This window comes from Fringilla coelebs (assembly GCF_963513975.1).
Source record: "Fringilla coelebs genome assembly, chromosome: 2".
NCBI classification, from domain to species: domain Eukaryota; kingdom Metazoa; phylum Chordata; class Aves; order Passeriformes; family Fringillidae; genus Fringilla; species Fringilla coelebs.
Window position 1 is genome coordinate 13,976,163 of NC_140029.1, and position 21,824 is coordinate 13,997,986.

Here is a 21,824-nt window from a genome sequence, read left to right on the forward strand (position 1 = left end):
TAGTTTTTATGTAATTTTATTTGTCAACCACGGAAAGAAAAAAGGAAAATAAGAGTATACACAAGTCAAATACACAGGTAATAGACTAGAAACAAGACAAGTATAAGATTCAAAAATAAATTTAAAATATTGCCAAGTAATCTCATGAAAAAATACCTTCTCACCCTTTCATTACAGGTTTAGTAGATTCAAACAATGCCACCTCAGAGGAAAGGCACCACAAGACCACTTTCCCTTGTGGATGCCAGGTGCAACACAGAGCAGCTCACCAGGAAGAGCTGTCCTGTACCTGCCCCTGGGGACAAAGGGACTTAATTTCCACCCACATGACAAACTCATCACATGCCAGGGCAGCGTGAGCACAGCTCCAAGTGAGGTGAGCCAGCCTGCAGGTCCCTGAGGACAATCCCTGCTGCGGCGCCCAGAGCATCCAGGGCACTGCCTGGAACCTGCCTCTGCCTGATGTGACTGCAGAGGGTGTGGATCTCAAAGGACTGTGTCCAACACCTCTTGGCAGTATTCAGCTCAAAGGAAAAATTCAATAAAGCAATTAACACCAGAAGGACAACGTCAGAATTATCATACACTCATCAATCCTTCTAGTACCACCTGAAAACCCCTCCAGATTTAAGAAGCAAACAAGTTCACTATGCTGATTTCTGAGGACTTTTAAGGCAACATAATGCTTCAATTAAAGCACATGAACTTTAAATTTTCTTATTTATTTTTAATTAGAAAGCCACTTCAATTACACAAATCTTCATTGTTTCAAATTAATATCAACCGCCTGAGTCCTGATCCTGAGAACATTCAAGTGGCATTCCTTTCATACACTGGTGACTTGTGCAAGTATTTGCAAGACTCAGCCCTGAAGTCACTACACAATTTATAGCTACGTTCCTCATTTGTGAACAAACTCAACCTCTGAAGTCAGTAACACTTTGTTCTGTCATGTGCCATCATATTCCCTTAACTTCAGCAAAAACACATTTACATATGTGAATCCATAAACAGGTGCCAGGATGCCAGGAAGAAGCAAGGAAGAGCTACCAGAAACCACAGCAACCTGGAAACAAGCAAGGAAAGGGAACACTGTACAATGGGGCATGTTATCCTCAAGATAAATACTAACACTGACCATTGAGGTTGTTTTCTACAGAATTATTTCCATGAATCTTGACCACATTTGCAGCACCTCACACATAAGGATCTAGAGGTACCCATTAATAAGGTGAGGAGGGAGGAAACCTCTTCCATGTCAATGAGGTCAAGATATCACCTTAAATACTATGGCTGGGTGGAGGTGAACCAGAGATTGCACTAAAGATCACTCTTGCTCGCTTCTTGGAGAAAGTGAATAGCTGTTTCAAAGCAAATGTTACTGAGGACAAAGAAAAGAATGCTACCCAGTTGTAGCAGTAAATGCAGCCTTTCATGGCCAAAATGTAGCCTGAGTTTTCCAAGAACACTATAATTAATATCCATGTTCTTTAAGCATGTGCCAATGGACCTGCTTTAAACACTGCCCAAGAGGTAGCACAGATTGCAGCAGGACAAAGACTTTCTCTGTGCACTCCTAGGTCATCGTAGTCAATTACACAGGCAAAGGCTGCACCTGAGTTGCAAAAGAAGCATTTTGGTACCTTCTGAATTTTTCTCATCAAATGTGGACTCTGAAAGACCCCTTGTTGCCTTGAAACAAAGCCTAGAAAAGCAGGGAGCATATGTACATGATTTGGAGAAACTTCTATTAATATTAAACTAGGCAGAGGATTAATAAAATTACATTCAAGAGACATACTCCAGAAAAATGCACAATGGACAAAAAGTAAACTATTTGTTACACCGTAACATACAGAAGCTGTTTGTAAATTCTCGGGAAGAATGAAGGAGCAAACATCTCTTGTTCATTTTCTTAATCATAAACGCAACAGGTAAGGAACATTTTCATTGAAAACTTTTTTGTATTTCTGCGTCCTGTAAGTCAAGACAAGCAGGTTGCAATGACATCAGCAGGCCATAACTCTGAAATTCATATAAAGGAAATATACTTGTGTATCATCAGAAAGTTTGGAATTAACAGTCCCAAGATATTAAAATATAGTTATAAGAGAATCCAATCAAAGCTAGAAGTAACTGAAAAAAACAGTATCTGTAGTTAAACCAGCCATATTAAAAACCCACCCATACTCATTTTTCAGGCACAGCCACTGAAAAACCCTCTCCTAATTGAAGGTCTACTGTTACTGCTTCCTAAAACAGTTTTCAGACTAACACCCCTATGCAGAAACATGGCAAAGGACAATAAGTGGGTAACAACTGATGGCACACCTGGGATTGCCACTAAAGCACAGGCTGCCCGGACAAGGTTGGAGAGAGGAAAATTCTCTCTTGCATTCATTGTAATGCCCCCATAAAGACCTTGGGGAATGGAAAGAAAATGAGTTCCTTGTGCTCCAGCCTGCTGTTTCCAGGTGTTTGTACAAGCTCAAGGTTCTTGGAAATGGGTGTCATTTCAGGGGAGTTCAGTTTTCAGGTACTGGAGCACTCCAGTCCTGTAAGCAGCCAGCTGTTTTTGTGGACCAAGTGACGTCACTAACACAGCATAACATCCTCCACGGTAACTTCAGCTTTTGTTCAGTTTCCATGGTTTACATCCCATGGCTCCCGTGGCCTACATGAAAACCCGTCCAGTGTGTCAGCATCCTTCCTTTGCTTTCTGTTCCCTCTCCTCATCATGTAGAGGAGACAGCCAAAAGTTTCTTATGCAGACTACCTTATTCTTGGAATGTTTCGGTTAATGTTCTATAAAAAACTTACCACGTGCAACTGAGGAAATATCAGTTTCATCACAGGTTTCTATCTTTAAGCAAAATCGCCTCTGCAATTACTATAAAACATAGGCAACAGGAAATAATTTTAAAAACAGTATGAAGTTACAGGTGGAGGCAGAAGATAAATGACTGAATTTTAGTAGATGTGACTTGCAACCAGTGTTTCAGTCAAACCATTCCCCTGGTTTCACCACAGCTGTATTGCTTCAATAACAAGCTGCCTTCTCTGCAGCAGTGCCTGCAGTGCTGGGAAGCTGCTGCTCTGGAGGCCACACTGTCACACCCTCACTGTGCCCTGCCAAGATCCTCAGGCCAGGGCCAAACAAGTCCAGTTTGGGAACGGGAGGGCCCCATCAGCCCCCTCCTCTTCCTGCCTCTGGCAGAGGGAGCTGAGGGAGCACTGCCCAGCTGAGCACAGGGGGAGCCTTCAGCAGCTGCCCCACCTGATCCGCAGGGAAGGGCAGCAGCCCATGGAGACAAGGAGCCAGTGCTCCCATGGCCTGATCCCAGTCCCTCTGTGAGGGAACAGCCACGGGCCCTCGAGCCCTGGGAGCTCATCCACTGCCACACAAGATGGGGAACTCACTGCAAGAGGCAAGGCAAGAACTTTGACTCCTCAGAAATGGGGCTCTATGGAGTTTATTGCTCAAAGCACTTTATAATCCTTCAATGAGATGTACTATGAAGTGCAAAGTACTATTGTAAAATCAAACTAAGATTCTTTTTCTTTTTTTAAAATACCTAGGAGTTTCTCATCATTTCCCTAATAAATCAGTTTTTTATAAAAATAAATACTGGGAGGACAAAAGGGACAGTTCCCCCACAATTTTAGTAAACAAGTTTCATTTTTCCATGCTAAAATCTCTATTATCTTTCCAAAAAATATCAAAACACCTAAGAGAAACTGAGGGTGCATCAGAGCTGCTTACAACTCATCTCCTTTATTGCCACAGCTAATATATCACTAGAGCTTGTAAATTTCACAGGTTTTTCTGAAAGGCCATAATATCAGAAACAGCATTTGGCAAAGACTTTTGAAGAACAGTTTTCTAATAGTCAGCAATGACCCTTACGATAAATTTAAGGGGAAAATACTTGGATTTTTTTCATCTTTGATAATTTTTTAACTTAAACCAGGTACTGGCCACATTTTGTCCCTCCCATTTCTACTGTATTTCCAGTTTCATGTACTTAGACCAATAACATGTTCCAAATGCTGGTGTACAACATCTTTATATACACTACAAATTCAGATTACCGGACTGCAGTCAGACATTGAATGTATAAATAACTTTGCAAACTATTTACAGATTTTAAACTAATCAGGTTTCAAACAACCAACACTCTTAAGGCAAATTCATTTGTATGACTGGCTGTCTGGCCTCTCAGCATTTCTCTCCCAATTCCCCTAAAATGATAAGCAAATAGGAACATGAATTACCCCCTGTCCCTGTATTGACAGAATTTCTTGTATGAAGAGATGATCTAACTACTTAGGAGCTTTCCTGAAAACAAGGAAAAATTCATAGAAATGCATTTCTGTGTCAAGAAAATCATTAAGTTGCATACCAAGGAGTTTAAGTCCTACCATCTTATAACAACACAACTTTAGTATGCACATGACAAATGGGTTTGGGAATTTGGAGAAAGCATCAGTTTAAAGCTGCACAACCCTCTTTAGATCTATGCATTTATAAACTCACTAGAGATAAGATCTGAAGAGCTCAAAGGGATTTTCTCTTAGGGGTGACACTGTGCAATACAAATGCTGCATGAAGCACACGTTTAGCTATGTCAGAATTTTTCTCTTACACCATATTGCTGTGGAAGATACTATTCACCACTTAGGGGTTCTGCACATCTTACCAATCCTTACACTGGAATAAGAATTGGCCACTTCAAATAGTAGCCTTTTGTTACAACATTGTGTTCCTAAGTGCAATCACAGTGCGATCCCTTTTGTCAATGCATGACTGAAGCAACCAAGCATATTGTGGTGAAGTACACAGGATTCACATACCAAACGTGCTCAGTGCCTTCCGCAAGTCCCAATCATCACTTTGTTCTTAGTATTTTTCAATGCCCTGATCAGGTCTTTGTTTGGAAGTAATTAGCTACTGTGGTTTGAAGGATTTTGGAACAAAGCAGAGACTTTATACTGAATGCAGAGGTCATCTCCAACAGAGACAAAAGGTGGCAAATTATCGATTAGCTTTGTATTTAGAAGCATCCCTTGGTTCACTGCTAGGATTGCTCCAGTCATCTGCTTCAGGTGTGGTCTTGTAGTGCCGCCATGCTGACTTATTAAAAACAGGAAGTCTTTCAAATGATTCACTTGAAAGGGCCTATGGAAAAACAAAAGCAATGGTTAGGGTATCACTGGAGATCCAGAGCAAGGTGATACTCTGGCAAGTTCTACAGTTACAACTTCTGTACCCAACAAGTGTCACAGTTATCCCAGTGTTACATGTCACAGCACTACTTTGAAAACACTTGAGCTGTGACTAGTAGCTCTAGTTATACTCAAAGTCCCAAAGTTGAAAGAAAATAATAGCATTGAAAAATATTGCCCTTCTTTCCAGGGAGTGGTGTCTACACAGATAGCAAGAAAAAGATTTTGGATCAGAAACATTTCAGTATTTCAGTGAGATTTGTCACTGACATAAAGCAGACAGCTAACTCCAACACTTCCCCTCCCCAATGCACTTGGGCTCTGCCAGCACACTGACCTGTGGGGGCTGACCCACTTCAGCACCTGGGCCACCTTTTTCCTCTGAGAAAGGCCAGACAGTTTTCCTCCACACACACATGCAGAGGATCAAACCCATCGGAAGCAGAGGAGTCCACAACTCACTTGCTATGTGCAGCAGGGCACAGTGACAGTGCCAAGCCAACAACCTACATGAGCTATACATTCTGGTTTTTTAAACTCCCTGATGGAATTCAAGCCGTGTTAACCTTTAGCCCCTGAGTAGCCTAGGCTGCCTCAAAAAATGACAACAGGATCAATACAATCTATTGCATCAAGAACTGCATAGAATAGAACTGCATATTTACTAGTCAGGAGCTGGCCAACAGCCTTGTCATTTCTATTGTGGCCAAAATTTAGAATCAATAAGCATTAACCAAAATTATCTCTTATCACATTCTTGGAAGATTCACTGCCTATGACAGATTAACAAAATGCAACAATCCAACACAGGGATTTAAAAAAAAAAAAAAATCAAAGCAAACTAACTAGTGTTAGTGCCAGATAAATATATATAATCTTGGGGTTTAGGATTTTATGTAACTGATTTAGGTAAAAGTGTCAAAGACAGCAAAAAGAAATTTGAAAACAAGCTGAAGAGTGAAGAGAACCTGCTACAAACAATCTGCACTGCATTATTAGTTTATAAAAGGGTGAAATTCATACCTTCAAATAAATAACAGCATCTGAACCCACGCCTTCCATTGAGTAGAGTTTAAGGTCACCTTGAAAGTACCTCGCATACAGACGAGAAATTGGCAATCCATAGCCAAACCCAGCCTGCAAAAACAAGAGAACAAAAGTAAAAACACGATGAAAAGTTAAAAAAAATGCAAGAGATCTCTTCATTAATTTACAAGAGAGGATACCTAAACATTAGATTTGTATCAAATTATTTTTGAAACTTTCCTTTATTTCTCAGCTTACACTCTAAGTCGATATTCAGTCTTTTGATCATACTCCTTTTTTCCCGTGCATTAGTTTTTAGTACAAAAAAGTCTGAGTCCTTTGCCAGAAGTCCCTTGTCCATTTGCACTTTCTCAGAGGCAGGCAGGTGCAGCATACCAGACATGCTGCTGGCAACCACCAAAGCAAGCCAATGCTCTACACAGCTTCCTCACTGTAGGGACCATTGCTGAAGTACTGCATTCTTTCTTTGGAAAAAAATCAGAGTTTTGACAGCGTATTTTTTCTCCCCCAAGCTTGTAATCGTTCTCTCAAATGTCTCCAGACTTCAGAGACTACACGAGAAAGCCAGAGACAACTCTTGTCTACTTCATCTGGGTCACACTATTAAGTGACTGCTGATGCCACAGTGATCAGCAGAGTCCTGAGATCAGCAGAGGAACACACAGACTAATAGAAGGCAAATTATCCTCTCTGTTTAACAAAAGATGAAGATTCCACAGCACTGAATGAACTCCTGAGGACTGAGATGCAGTACAGTCAACACAATTTTCAAAGCATAATGGACTTGATGGGTACAAAGTTTAGATTTTAAATTGACAAAACTATTCATAATATTCATAACCATGCCTGCAACAAGATCAATCACATGGCATCTCTTCCAACCCTCTCTTGTCAATAAAGTTGTAAGAAAACCCTCCAAGTCTCTCTTACTGGAGCCAGGGAGTAAGATTTTGCTCAACACATGACTCCTTCAGATAACTGGCTCTGTACTGAGAACCACAATGTTTGGTTATGCACCCAAATCCCAGGACTATCCTGGGCAATAAAGGAACTATTCCAAACACACAAGCATTTGGGGAAAAAAACCCCAAACATTTACAAGGCAAGGTAATATGGGTGGACTACAAGAAAAAATAGACACTTGAAGCTTTCAGAAAACCAATAAATTAATTCCACAATGATATTTCTACAAAAGCAACCTGACAGAAAGTGATAAACATGCCCTGTATTTTATAAACAAAGGCCTAAAATGATACAAAAAAGAGAATGCTAAGAAGAAGGATTTGCAAGCATTATGTACGGCTAATATGTGGTATCACTTTATAGGAAATCCCTCGAGGGAAAAATGAATGTAAAGAACTTGTACTACAGTGTCCATCACAAATTCTCTTGCTGTCACCTACTACAATATCTTTAGGCTATTTTCCCCATTTTCACAGAATTCTAAATTTAATATTAAAATTGGTTCACAGTTGCTCACTTAGTTCTTCTGAGCAAAATGAGATACTGAAATGCCAAATATGCCCTTTTCACACTGCCTGTCATAGCTATTAGTGTCCATTAACATGTTTGGCTGCACTTTTCCCAACAACATGTTTTAAATTTCTCAAAGAGAAATTTCATCTCCCACTCAAGACATATGCATGACTTTCAAACACCTGGCCCTGAAACTTCAGAGATTTCTTTCTTAACCTCTAAAAAATTGATTTGGCTGTCTCCAAAAGAACTAAAAAAAAGTCAAAAGCTGACTTCCTCTTCTGGAGACTGGACAATAAATACATTACAGAAATTATAAAGCACAGCAACCAAAAGGCAACTTGTGGACAGTCCATACCCCAAAGACCAGCTCAAGTAAAGGCCAGTATCAAACAATACTGAAAACACTTTATACTTTCCTCACTCCAGAACTACCCCTCCTTAAAAGCCAACTTCTGTTTGTCTCCTGTTCCTTTATGCTCTGTGCTAGCCCACATCATTATTTCATACAGCCCTCTTTCAAACATTTCCTGTCAGCTTCTCTGTGCACTGCCTTTAGGGTGCTGTCCAAACCAGGTAACTTAAAAGAATTAGAGACAAGAGACCCCAGATGGGTACCTTGTTAATCCTGGCCTTGCAAGGGTCTATTTTGCAAAAGACAATTAACAAGAGGTGTTTACTACATAGATCTGTGCTTGATCTAGGGGACAGAACAATCTGTGATGGCACATCTGCCTTGAAAAAGGAAAACTCCTTAGAGCAAATTTATCATTAAATGTTATGGTATGCATTAAACAAAAAGGAAGTTATTACATCTCTGTGTTACTAGCATCAACAGATTTTAATTACAACTAATTTAAACCACATTTCTCCTACTAAAAACAAATGCTGTCAGAGAGAGAACCATTAAATTCCCTAAGAAAACCTACTATCATTAAACATGACCATGTGTTTTAATCTGTACTCTATGTGCAGTGCAGATGAACCTAAAGCCCACTAGAATCTGAATGCTGCCATGGTAACAAGGTTTCTCAGCAGGATTTAAACAACATTTGCAAAATGGAGCAAAAATTTTCCCCAATCAACAGAAGGATACCTCTCTTCCACTGCCCCATTCCATGAATGTTTCATAAACTAGACAGGGCATCATATAACAACGGGAAAAATTGTTAGAACAGAAAAATATGTCTGTTTACACTTCACCCCAGCTTAGCTTAGAATATTACCTAAGTCAAGGATGACACACTACCAGCCTTCTGCAGCACTGTAATTCTTTAGTGGCTTGGTCTTTGTCACTAAAGGGACTCCTTCTGCATGGACACCAAAGAGGATTTATGTGGAACCTTTCTGCTGAAGGATTTTTATTTCCAGACTGACATAGAAAACACTGCATAATTGTTTTTATAACTGGATCTGGGCCATAACACATAACATGTCAAACTTCACTGCTAAGTTCCTTGTTCCTATTAGTGACAAGATTTGGCACAGACTCAGAGTTTATGACTTTTTTCTTTCTGCACACATATATAAATAACAGAGCTGAACAGCTTTTCTCAACTTTCAGTCTTGTGCAGGCATTGGTCAGACTCACAGGGCAAAAGCTGCCAGACTCACTAGAGAGGGGGATCCTTTGTAGGTTTGACTACAGTGGCATAGACTGGGAAAGGAAACTAAAACCTGAAAACAGGATACAGAAGAATACCAAAGATAAATGCCACAGAATCAAAGTAAGCAGTTTTGAAGATGAGGAAGTAAATATAGCAATGCATTGCTAAAGATGCACTGAAAAAAAGAAAAAAGAATAGCGTCAGTCCTAAGACGAACACATTTTACAATCAGAGCTACAAAGGAAGAGACAGTTTAATAGTGAATACAACTGGTAATCAAGCTATAAGTTTATCCTGAGAACAAGTTTCAGGAAATCCTTGTAGACTGATAGGGTAAATTGCTGATCAAAAGTCAGACAGAACAAAGGCAGATTATGCATCAAGAGAGATTCTACCATTTGTAACAAAGAAGAAAGCTTGTATTTGAATTAAGGCCTGTTGCCTCTCACCACATTCAAGAAGATTTTCTATGAAAAAGCAGAAGTTTGAAACATAAGACTCAGATGTGCTGTAGAGGTGGGAGCTGTGAAGGATCAGTGCCAAGCCAGTGCAGACACAGGACTGTGTTTCACACCTCCCACAGTGCAAAGGGGTAACCCAGTGCAATGCACTTCCATGACACAATGGTACCCACTGTGGACCAAGGCAGCACCATAAAGACTTTCTGCTCATAAGCTCAGAGGAAATTTACTACCTCTGAGTCACTCTGAACTTTTATTAGGGCGGGGGTTCTCGGGGTCTCTCTGACCCCAGGTGCCGTAGGTGTCCGGATAGCAAAGTCCTGCTAAGCACAACCTGTCCAGGCATCCCAGGCAGGCTCCCAGCCACAGGCAATCTTAGCAAGCAGCTCAGCTCTTAAGTGAGATCAGCTCTTTGGTGAATTCAGCTCTTTGGTGAATTCAGCTCTCTGCTTGCTAAGTGCCTTCAGCAGATGCAGGGAGAGGGAGGAGAAGTGCTGTATGAGGCTCTGCAGAGGTGTCTTTATTGGCAGCTTCTGCAAAGGGTGACAGTGACAGCTCTTCTGCTGAACAGTGCAGAAATGGGGGTACGTGGGTTTTGGAAAACAGTCCAATACTAAGGGTGGAGGCAAAAGTAACCTATCATCCTACAGAGAGATAACAAGGGTCCCGAGGTGGGAGAGCGGCTTCTTTGGCCCAGTCATCACGACCAGGCACTTCCTGTCTTAGGCAACTGACTGCCAGGGAGGCCTTGCAGGCCTTGTGCCTGCTACACCGAACTGATTTTACCCTCAGTTCACTGTAAATATTTTATATCCAAAATAGTCATGTGGACAAGAGGGAACAGCCCCAAGCTGTGTCAGGGATGTTCAGGCTGTGTCAGGAAGAATTTCTTCACTGAAAGGATTGTCAAGAATTGAAACTGGCTGGCCAGGGAAGTACTGGAGTCAGTCACCATCCCTGGAACCATTAGGAAACAACTGGACATGGCACTTGGTGCTGTGGTTAAATTCACATGGTGGTGCTTGGTCAAAGGTTGGGCTCAATCCTGGGAGGTCACTCCCATTCTTAATGATCTTTAAGGATCTTAATGATCCTTAATGGATCTTAGTGATTCCATACTCTGCCCCATTAATCATCTGAAGTCACCTGAAGCACAGAAGTATCAGTAGGGGAGAAAAAAACCCAACTACTTAGGAACGTGCTATATGAGAATGCTCCTAAGCAGGGAAAGGAAATTTCTTAGATAATCAACTTCTCAACAGGCTTACAGATAAAGGATTGCATCAGAAGCAACAGATGAGAAGAGGCAAAATACAGTATCTGTATTAATGCACTTTCTGAAACCAGTCAAGTGGAACAGTAGCTATACAATTTTTATCACAGTGAGCCAATATGCAACTATTTTAAAATAGTATTTTAATATTTTTTTTAAATCATGCTTGCTAAAAGAATCTACACATTCAACACTGAAATAATTTCCCTGCCTAAAAGAAACTATGAGGAAGTATTTTTTTATTTGAAATATGGCCCTGATGCATCTGAGAAAGGAATATCACAGAAGATATTTCCAATTAAATAGGAATATACCAAACATGTTCATACCATATGCAGGATTGGGAATGTTTTTTGATGTGTTTAAGTCCATAACTTCAACAAAAATGATCTTTAAGCTTCAGTATAAGCTTGTGCATTGCCAGAAGGTACTTCTCAAGTGCTGAGCAGTGTGGCCCAGCTTTTTAATCCATTTATGATAGGAAACTTAAATTAAGAATAATTTATACATCAAAGAGGAACTCATTAGGTCATTCACCTGCTCAGTAATACAGCACTAATGATCCTGCCCATTAACCTGTGAAAATACTGTGCTTGTGCAGATTTTTTATGCTTGTTTCCAAGAATGTAATGTCAAGACAAAACAAAGTAATTTTTTATTCTGTAGACTAAGTGATAACAGAATTCATTTTCTCCTGTTCTACCTGGAAAGATTTGCTAATGATAAAGCGTTTCCTCAATGGAAAACCTGATCCAGCAGATTGCAGTGAAGGGCAATGTAAAATCAGAGTATTGCAAAGGGACATTTAAATACATATTGCAATTGCTTACCAAAGGCACAGCCCTTGAGGGCTCCAGACTGGGCCTGGGTGCTGTTGAGTACATGTAGTTAAACAATCTGTCTATTTTTCTTAGAGGTACACCTCCACCTTTGTCACTTATCTAAGGAATGAAAATGGAAGAGTTTTAAACATTAGGTTCTGGAAAAAACCCACAAAGCATCAAGAAGCATTATCTAAATTACTTTAGAAATTAACTAAAGGAGCAGTTAAGGCCTTTGGGGCTGTCTGGTTTGGAGAAAAGTAGGCTGGGAGTGACCTTGCCATGGTCTACAGCTTCCTGAGGAGGGGAACTGAGAGGGAAGTGCTGATCCCATCTCCCTGAATCCAGCAATTGGACATGTGGGAACAGTTCTAAGTTGCAGCAACAGGGGGGGTTTAGAGTGGACATCAGAAAGCATTTCTGTATGGGAAGAGCAGTGAAAGAACAGGTTTCCTGGAGAGATGGTCAATGGCCCAAGTCTGTCAGTGACCAAGATGCATTTGGACACTGCCTCTAACAAACATGCTTTGGCTACTGGTCAGCCCTGAAGTGGTCAGACAGTTGGACAAGATGCTGCTTGTAGGTCCTTCCCAACTGAAAATATTCTGTTCTAATGAATATGAAGCAGGTGATACAATAATTAATTTGCTTTTTCAAATTAAAAGTCCTTCTACTCTAAACCTAGCAGGTTTTCAATGTATATTGTTTTTAGGCATTTACCTTAATAGATAGATCTTCTTTCCCCAAAGTGACTAAGGTTTTGATCGATGGACAGGCTTCTTTCTTACCTTCATGCAATTCCACTGTAGCTCTCATTGAATTCTGAAGATAAAAGAAAACACAGTCTCTTTGATTCTAACATTAACATATAAGATTTTTCAGACAGGTTAGAACTTGAATTTATTTGGCAGCATCTACTCTGTCCTACAGTTGTGTACAAGATAGAACAGCCTGTATTTAACACAAATTCAACTGCCATCAAGTCAATGAATTGTCCAGTTAAATTTTTACATTACAACTTTTTGTACATATCTTTTATTTATTTGATATAGTCAGAAAAAAGAAAGCAGGACTTTTTTTTTTTTTTTTTTTTTGGGTCCTGTGCGAAATCAAATAAATATATCCACAGGATAAGAACATCCTTCACCTCCATCATGTACCACACCAACAGTGACATTCACCACAGAAAGCTAGTTTTGATTTTCTCAGCCTGGGTCATGTGTAAGTTACCATCTGTCAATCTGACTTCATGTTAACAGAGTTTCCACTGCCAGTCCCAGTTCTTTACAGCTACAAATTACTGGCTTCAGCCTGCTTCATGACTTGGATCAAAAACATACTCACATGTACCATACAAATTCTCACCTGTTTTGCTCCAAAACTTACAAATGGCAAAATGGGAGAAGACTTCAATGAACCCAGTTGACAAATTTCAGAAATCGAACCCCAAAATCCAGTACTTTGAAAAAGTTTCTCTCTGGTCAAATACCAGTTTTCCTCTCAATTTCTGGTGTTCAGCTGCACCACCTAGAGACCTCCTCTCTTGTTTCAAATGATGTAACAGCTCTTACATGTTCCATTTGCACTCTTGTTCCAATTATTCAAAAAGCACAAAACCAAAACAAAGCATGTCACCTACACTACTCAAAGATACAGGGCCTGTTTTCACAATAAAGACACTGATCCTAGTCCTCAAATATGCAATAAAGAAGCAAGCTCATAAAAACTGCAAGGTTATGAATATTCCATCACACAAACCTAGACTGCCATGAGTGTTCTAAGTTAATAAAAAAAGCTACAAAAGCACAACAGGAGAAATGGGAAACAAGGCAGTTTCTAAGTACACAGGGTCATAAAGGAGGGGTTTAAATCTGGCTTTTAAAGAACTGAAGAGTGTTTGAAACTTAAGAATAAGCTTAAGAAAGGAAAACTGAAATAACATTTCAGAGCTGTAACTGAAAGGAATCACAATTTCAACAGTAATAGGGTCACAAAACCCTCCCAAGTATTAACAAGTGCATCCTACCTTGAATAATTCAAATAACATATGAAACAAATGAGAAGGTACATAGACTACTTGAATAGGCTTGTTTGGAGCTTTAGCTAAAAAAAAAAAAAAAAAAAAGAGGGAAAAAAAGTCAATTTTTCTTCAAAACATTATTTTGTAGCATTGCTGTTTATCAGAAAAGCACAAACATGTAAGCACAGACAAGTATGTAAGCATGTTCTACTTTTCCCAGCACAAAATTAGTTCCATGAAGTAAAACCATAAATTTTAGTCACTGCTAGCACCTGAAATAACACATTATAATTATGATCTTCAAATCCATCCAGTCAGCAGAGTTTGTTTAGATATGAAACTTCACTAAGGAATGGTTGGTTTTCTACAACAATGAACACTAACCAAGAAAACATTCCTACTTAAGTGGGAAACTTTCATATGCTCACATACTATTTAAGCATAATATTTGCTGCACAGAAATATTCTTAAAGTAAAGAACTGCTTAAATATTCTAAGATCAACTACATATTTTCCCTTTGTTAAAACACACAAAATATAAGTATTCACAAAAATTTTCAAATATACTTCAAACAATATTCCAGCTTCCATATTCCCAGCCATCACTGAATTGTTTGTCCACTGCTGTCCCACTGTGAATGTTTCAGCAGAGGGGTATGGCTTGGCACAGGTCTGAATGCCAGAGTGCTCATTGATTGATTGGGCAGGAAATAATACAGCTGCATTTAATACATTCCAGGACACTTTTTGGGGCTGAAGATGAAGTCATCCCTGAACATTCAAGCATCTACTGACATTAAATTATGCAGTTACAGAGAGACTGAGCAGCAGTTCAGACTGAAGGGAATTCTCAAACTGTCTGCTTCATAAATTCCAGGAAGATTTAAATATGCACAAAGAACATGACTGGAGTCAACTTCATTCCTTTTGGCACTGAGGGCTGGTAATAATCCCAGTCATTATTTTAAGAAACATGGTAATGAAAACCCCTAGGAAAAGGAGAAGACCAAAACAATGCTCTGCAAGGCAACTTGATATTTTATTCTGTTATTTTTGTCTGTCCATACTCCCATTCCCTTACGCTTCACTGAAACCAAGGCAAACTGACTCACACTTGTTTGAGGTACAGAGATAGAAAATGAGTCATTGTTGCTCTTGCAAGGTAATTTGCAAAGCTGCTTTCCTCATATTGACAATAAGCTGATTTAAAGGAAACACATAATTCTTTATTCACTTTTTTTTTTAGCTCCAGCAACTTGCTTTCTCTTCTGCTGGATCTTTTTACTTATGCCTTCAGAGGAATTTTGCATTGATTGATTCCTCTGCTGCAACACTCAGTACTTTTATCTCTAGAATCACTCAGTTTAAAAGGGGAAGGTTGGATCCTTTGGTTTTGGGAGAGATGGGTGGCAATGCATCATTACTGACAGCATCACCTTGTGTAGAGAAATATTTCTACACTACTCAGTAGTACTTTGAGCAACACACATTTCAAGTATCACACTCTCCCATTGAGTGTTACCTATTTCTGAGACTTTTGCAATTCTTCTGCTGAAGTTTGGGACCATCTTAGTCTTATGTTTAGCTGCTGTCCAAAATCTGGGAGAGGATCACTCAGGAAAATTTTTTTAAATAAAAAAAAAGTAAGCTTCCTTTTGTCAATAAAATAATGAACAAAAAGCAGTCAAATGTACTGACACAGCCTGTCTCATCAGCTTGGTGTCATCCAATTATCTCTGCAATCAACTTAGATCTGCATGAGAGGTTTATGATAGGATTTAAAGCATAGACTACCTAATAAAAATTCCGATTTTGCCATCTTACACAGAAGGGCTCACTACTGTGTTGAGAGTACCAGTGCAATTCTTGGGTTTATAAGCATATTTCATAATAAAACAAGTTTCAGTTCTGTTAGAAGATGAGGAGGCTTCTCAGTTATGAGGAGTCTTGGTTTATTTTCTTTAAAGTGATAGTGAATTTAGCAGATATAGCTCTGCTTTCAGCATAGAGAAGTACACATCATGATGATAAACTATAGTTCAGGTGCCCACGCAGACACATTAGAACAAAAGTAACCGCATAGTTCAAATTATAACTCACAATTAAATAACAAAACTAGGAACCACAGATACCAGAAATGCATTTTCTTACACAAATCAGTTAAATTAATTTCATAATTACCATTGAATTCTTCAACTTCTAGATCAGGTGCCACTGTATAGTACTGTTCACATAACATCTTAGCTGTTTCATAAGCATCTACAAAACAACAGAACAAACACTGATTTATCAAAATCTTCTAGCAATGACCAGCAGTGTCCATCCTCCCTGTGAAGGGCCACAAACAGAACACTCACTTTGAGCACTAGTTTACAAGCATAAAGCTGATATCCAATCTAATCCCTTTTTCTCTCTACACTCATAGCCCAGTTGTCAGGAAAGGGAAAACTCTATCTAAAGCTCTACAAAGAAAAGCACAGTACTGGAGAGAAGCCATTTTTCTTCTTTGTTCAGGGCTTGAAAACCAGAAGGATGTAATCTAAGGCCGACCATAAAACCTACTTATTTTTTATTTCCTAATCACAACTTAATACTTGTTCTTTCCATCTAAAATAAAAAAGGATGGCATTACAGCCACAAATTCAGGTTCTCCAAACAAAATACTATTTACAATACTTAATTTTCAAGGTCTCTTGGAGGAAAAGCTGGAGAAGATTCTTCATTTCTTCCCACTGAACCAAAAATTACTCCCCCTGAAAATACCTCCCCATAGACCAAATCAGGCCTTATGTATTGTTGAAACACCGGTAGAAAGTTCTGTTAACAGACCAAAAGTTTCCCTCTTTTCAATAATGAAGACATTAGAAAGTCTCAATAAGCCCAGGGCTTTATTGTGAGCAGAACTTTCAGTTAATAAAATAAGAAAAGAAGAAACGGATTGAAATCACCTTCAGTTTCTTGTATCTCAATAAAATATTTCTGAATATTTTAAGTTAGGGCATTTCAGAAACAAAAATATTAACTTCATCTTACCTTTAACCACCTCTGCCACATCACAATTAGGATCAATACTTCCAATATGTTTGGGATGAGCAGGATTAATATCTCCACCAAACAGAAGTGCTAAAATAAAAAAGAAATGGTAGTAAATTATTTATTACCCTTGATGCAGGCCAGAAAGTTGGAATCTGATGGTATCTGAGATTTACTGGATACTGCATCATTTTGTAAAAAGATACTCCAGCAAATTGCCAGAATCCTTGTTTAAGAAGACTACTTGTCTAACTGCTCATCGTCCCTCCCTTTTTTTATTTTCAGTTTTTACAGTCAAGATTAGTTGAAAAAGAATTCATGATGTGGGAGGGTTAAGGTGAAAACCTACATTTCAAAGCAGATTATGAAAAATTAGATAAAATTAAAATATAAGACACTTAATTCATTCTGTTATGTCAGAACAGAAGCACTCACAACAATGAAAACATTACAGTAAAAAGGACTGGGGAACTGTAAGGTGTCATTAGAAGCCTTTTACACTCACCTAAGCTGCAATTTCACAGCTGGCACAGAGGTCTCACTCACTTGACTTTCTCCCTGGATTTCTGTAGCATGATCCCCACTCCCTCTTTGTACACGGGTCTGGTACTCACTAGACCCTTCACCAAGAATTTAAAGAAAACCCCCAAAAAAGTAGAAAGGTTTTGTACTTTATTTTGGGAGTGATTTTCTGCCATTTTAGCAAGTTAGTGAGCTCTGACATGAAGCAGGTGCAGCGTGAGGTGAGCAAAAGTCTAGCTCTGAAAGCTTTTCCTACCCTGGGCACAGCAAACACACACTGGGCACTGTGTCCTACAGAAAAGTTCTGGAGGAAACAGTCTGCCAGGAATGTAGGAACAGAAATGCAAACCATGCAAAAACCTGGATTTGCATTCTGCTTTCCATTATCTTTTTCTTCAGTGCTTCAAGATGAATATTTGCCATCACAGACAGACCACTAACACTGCTAACACACAGACATTATACAAGGTTAACTAAACTTTAAGCATCTACAAGCAGTTTTAAGCTCCAAACAATTAAAGAGGAGGATCCATAGGAAAAGCTAGTTCAGTTCAATGAATCAAGTTTCATATTTTAGGATTACTGCAAATTACAGTAGCACTCAGCCCAGGAATTATATTAGGACAATGTTTGTAGTCTATTGCTAGAACTCTTCTTTGAAAGCCTTTTAACTTGGTTTTACGTCTGTCACTTCTCTGCCTAGGTGCAAGTAAAGAAAAAGCTGTACATTTATCTCATTTTCTGTGCTTTGCCACATTCAACTTATCTGTACACACACTGCAAGGCATTTGTCAGTCACATGAAAGGTTACTGGAAAGACACACAACTTGTAGTAAAACACCTCATACTGCAGCAACTGCATTATCTGCAGCATACAACACTTTCTAAAAGCTCAGAAAAGCAAAACACTGAGTAGAGAATGAAGCTCTAGAGGGAAAAGGCACAAGACACACTAAAGCAGATCAGAAGACTGTCCTTAACTTTACACAGATCACTTTCTGCATGGTTGCACATACTGGTTAATAGGAGCTGTGCAAGTAACTCCCTTCACTCTGTAATATGAATATGAAAAAGTGAGCTTATTAGTAACAACAAATGAAACAGAACCTAATGACAAAGGATGACCAATTCCAGCATTTATCCATAAAGAGGAAATAGGAAGTAAGGGAAGACAAGAAATGTAATTTAAAACTTCAGTTAGAAATACTCAACCTCTTTAGAAGGCAAGAAAGTCTAGATAACTTGCTGGAAAAAACAGTATGTATAGTACCTAACCTATTCAAAATTTACAGCATCTTTGCATTTCATTATGAAATAAATATGAGCTCTACAAACTATGAAAGCTTTGTGAGCAGGAAGATACAGCTACTCTACTACTACCAAAAAATACTTTATGTATCACTTCACAAGCCATCTCAGCCACTAAGACTAAAAAGCAACAGCCACACTAACAAAGACTGACAACTCCAAAAGAAAGCACACTGGTGTTTTGGATTCATTTCTGATCATTGCAAAGTACCAAATTAACCAGCTGCCAGTATCTATTTTGCCACAATTAGCACAGAATAGTCATGAGAAAGGAAAAAAATTACAAAACAAAGCTTCATCTTCAAGTTTACGAGCAATAACTGAGTTTCCAAGGAAGAGAAAAGCAATTACTTACTGTGTTGGTTAATAAGCATACGGAAAGAGATGCGGTTGGTGTAGAATCTATCTAGAAAATACTGGATGTTACTGCTAACAAATGGATCAAAGCCATATTTTTCCTTGTACTCAATCACCCCTTGTGCCATGGTTGGAACCACGTCATTGTGTCTGTTCCTGACTTTAATTAAAACATCTAAAAAGCTGGAGGAAACAAAATTAGAAACAGATTGTTAGAAATAAAATTAAACTCAAAACAGCATAACCATATTATCTGTTTACTATGCCTCCCAGTCAGTAACAAATATCAGAGGGAAAATACAAAAATATAGTACCTAAACAAGCCTATTTTAAAAGTATTTGATCAACCTCTCACTCACAAGACCTGTGAAGCATTTAGAGCCCCAAATTAAGTTATTCCTCCCACAAATATTCCTTGAAATTAAATCAATCTCTCTTCAACATTGATGGATAGCAAAAGATTCTCTTTCACCACAATCATATGCACTACCATAACTGCCATCCCCTGCAACTCCTAACAGTAGCTGAGAGACTGGAAAGGAAACTCAGGAAAAAAAACCTGACCTCACTTTATGATTTCCTTAGAAAAATTTGTTTTCTTCCCAACATGTTAACCCATGCAGTGAACTTCGAATGCATTTCCTTCACCAGGCAACCTTAGGGCTAAGAAAGAATCTCAGGACAGGTAATTGTGTGACTCGTGTTCAGTTTCCTCTGCCACCACTGGATGGCAGAGCGAATACAACGGAGCTCTCGTCCGGAGCTCGGCAACTTTTAGATAACACTCCCACTGCTTTTAACAAGCATTTCCTTTGAAACAGCTTGGAGGATTTCTGTTTCTCCTGCCAAGGCTGCTCAACACCTATGATCTTCAATGTGCTCATCTTTTTTCCCCCCATATGCAAACCCATGCATACTTGAAATATCAATTATTAATAGCTTTCTAAAGAGGAAACACGGAAAATCAGTACTACTTAATTCTGCTACATTCTAATATTAAATATTAAATTAATGTTAACACCACAATATAATGCTGTTACAGAAAGTACAAACGGTGAAATGTAGCTTTCCAAAGAAAGCAGAGCTGGAACACTTGCCAAACTATGCCTGCATCTGCAACTCTACAAATTCTTTTCCAAAAAACATCAATGGAACATTCTTTGTAGATTTATAACAAATACTGAAAATAAATTTATTAATTATTTTTATCAAAAGTAGAATATACACTAGCTAATGAAAGAATCACGGAAATCATTAAAAGGTCATCTAGTCCAATGCCCCTGCAAATGAGCAAGAGAAAGAACAAAGACCACAGAAAGTAAAAAAGACCAGCCACTGGTCACCACACATAATTAAGATGTTTTCTTCCTTTTCAGCACCCCTTAGTCAAGACAGTAATTTTTTTATACCATTCTTAACAAGTGATACACTTTTAAAATAATTTCTCCCACTCTACACAGCCCTCTGCAAAGAAATGTAGGATCCCTTTTTACTAGTTTTTTCCTGATCCTTAGTCTAGCTAGCAGTTTTTGCCTGAGTGTTAACAAATGGTTCAGCAGTCTTTCAACACTACTCTGTTGCATAAAAAAGGGGAAGTTTTAACTGCCTAATTCCCCATTCTAAATACTATCACAGTACAGAACGACTGTTCTCTTACTTACCAGTCTTGCTGACTGGGCAGCTTAGAACATTTAATGCTTAAAAGGTTTATAGACCTTATGTGTTTATTGAGTCTTGGCTCAATCTATTACCTCTGAGAGGTGATGTCAGAGCCTGGTGCCTGGCTGCACTTGTGCTGCTTCTCTGTTTCTGAGCAACAAGGCCCTAGCAAAGAGCAGAGCTGGAAGCAATGTTTACGGTCACATCTGAAACAGAACTGACAACACTCTCTCCTAACTGTTGTTTGCTCTGCTATTTGTTTTTAAATACTTCCACTCTCCAAAATATATAGCTGATGCCAAGAGGGCAAATTGTTCACTGATATCCCACTACAAAAGTGCGTAAATGCACAGAGCATGCCAAAGGGCAAAGGGCTTAGGTTTATCTGCTGCAGACCAGCAAAATCATAGCTGAAGCTTAGTCAGCATAAAACTAAATATATAATAAAGGAATGCCTCATTATTGCACTGATATGACAAACCTCCTGTTCCATCTTCCAAGATAACTGAGTTCACTCATGTGTTTCTATTAAGTAGATGCTTTTAAAGGAGCAAACACAAGAGGAATACAGGCAAATTTCAAAGTAGCAGAGCAGAAATCAGAACACACCTCCTTAATCTTAACACTCATTCCTTACAGTCCCTCTACCTGCTACACCCCCGAAAGCCACAAAGCTTTTACTGTACTCAAACTGTGGGACACCATATCAAGGAATTTTTAAACTGTTTATGGGATTAACTAGTAATACTCCAGAAGAGCTCTGAAATTTTTTTATCAATTACCCTTTTTGTCCACAATTCTGTGTATTTTCAAAACCACGAAGAATAAATAGTGCAGTTGGTTTGACAAATGAGAATTTATTAATAAGAAGCTACTTTAGTTAGGTGAGCTTCAGTGGTCTCTGCATTAACAGAAGAATACATAAGGCATTACCACAGGTGTTAAATAAATGAATGCTAAAACATTCTGCAAATACGAGAAATAACCTGTGTGGTGACATTCATTAATTAACTT

At 38.8% G+C, this 21,824-nt stretch overlaps 1 protein-coding gene across 1 annotated transcript in view; it reads right to left on the bottom strand.

Moving 5' to 3' along the window:
* PDK3 (pyruvate dehydrogenase kinase 3) overlaps positions 1–21,824 on the bottom strand; it is a 52,473-nt gene continuing 30,649 nt past the window's right edge. The window contains exons 4-11 of the mRNA XM_084226546.1: positions 19,150–19,334; positions 16,965–17,054; positions 16,113–16,190; positions 13,938–14,014; positions 12,632–12,733; positions 11,921–12,031; positions 6,250–6,363; positions 1–5,179 (exon numbers count right to left, since the gene is read on the bottom strand). Coding sequence (XP_084082672.1) covers positions 5,036–5,179; positions 6,250–6,363; positions 11,921–12,031; positions 12,632–12,733; positions 13,938–14,014; positions 16,113–16,190; positions 16,965–17,054; positions 19,150–19,334 — 901 coding nt within the window. The 3' untranslated portion in view covers positions 1–5,035. The remainder of the gene's footprint in view (positions 5,180–6,249; positions 6,364–11,920; positions 12,032–12,631; positions 12,734–13,937; positions 14,015–16,112; positions 16,191–16,964; positions 17,055–19,149; positions 19,335–21,824) is intronic.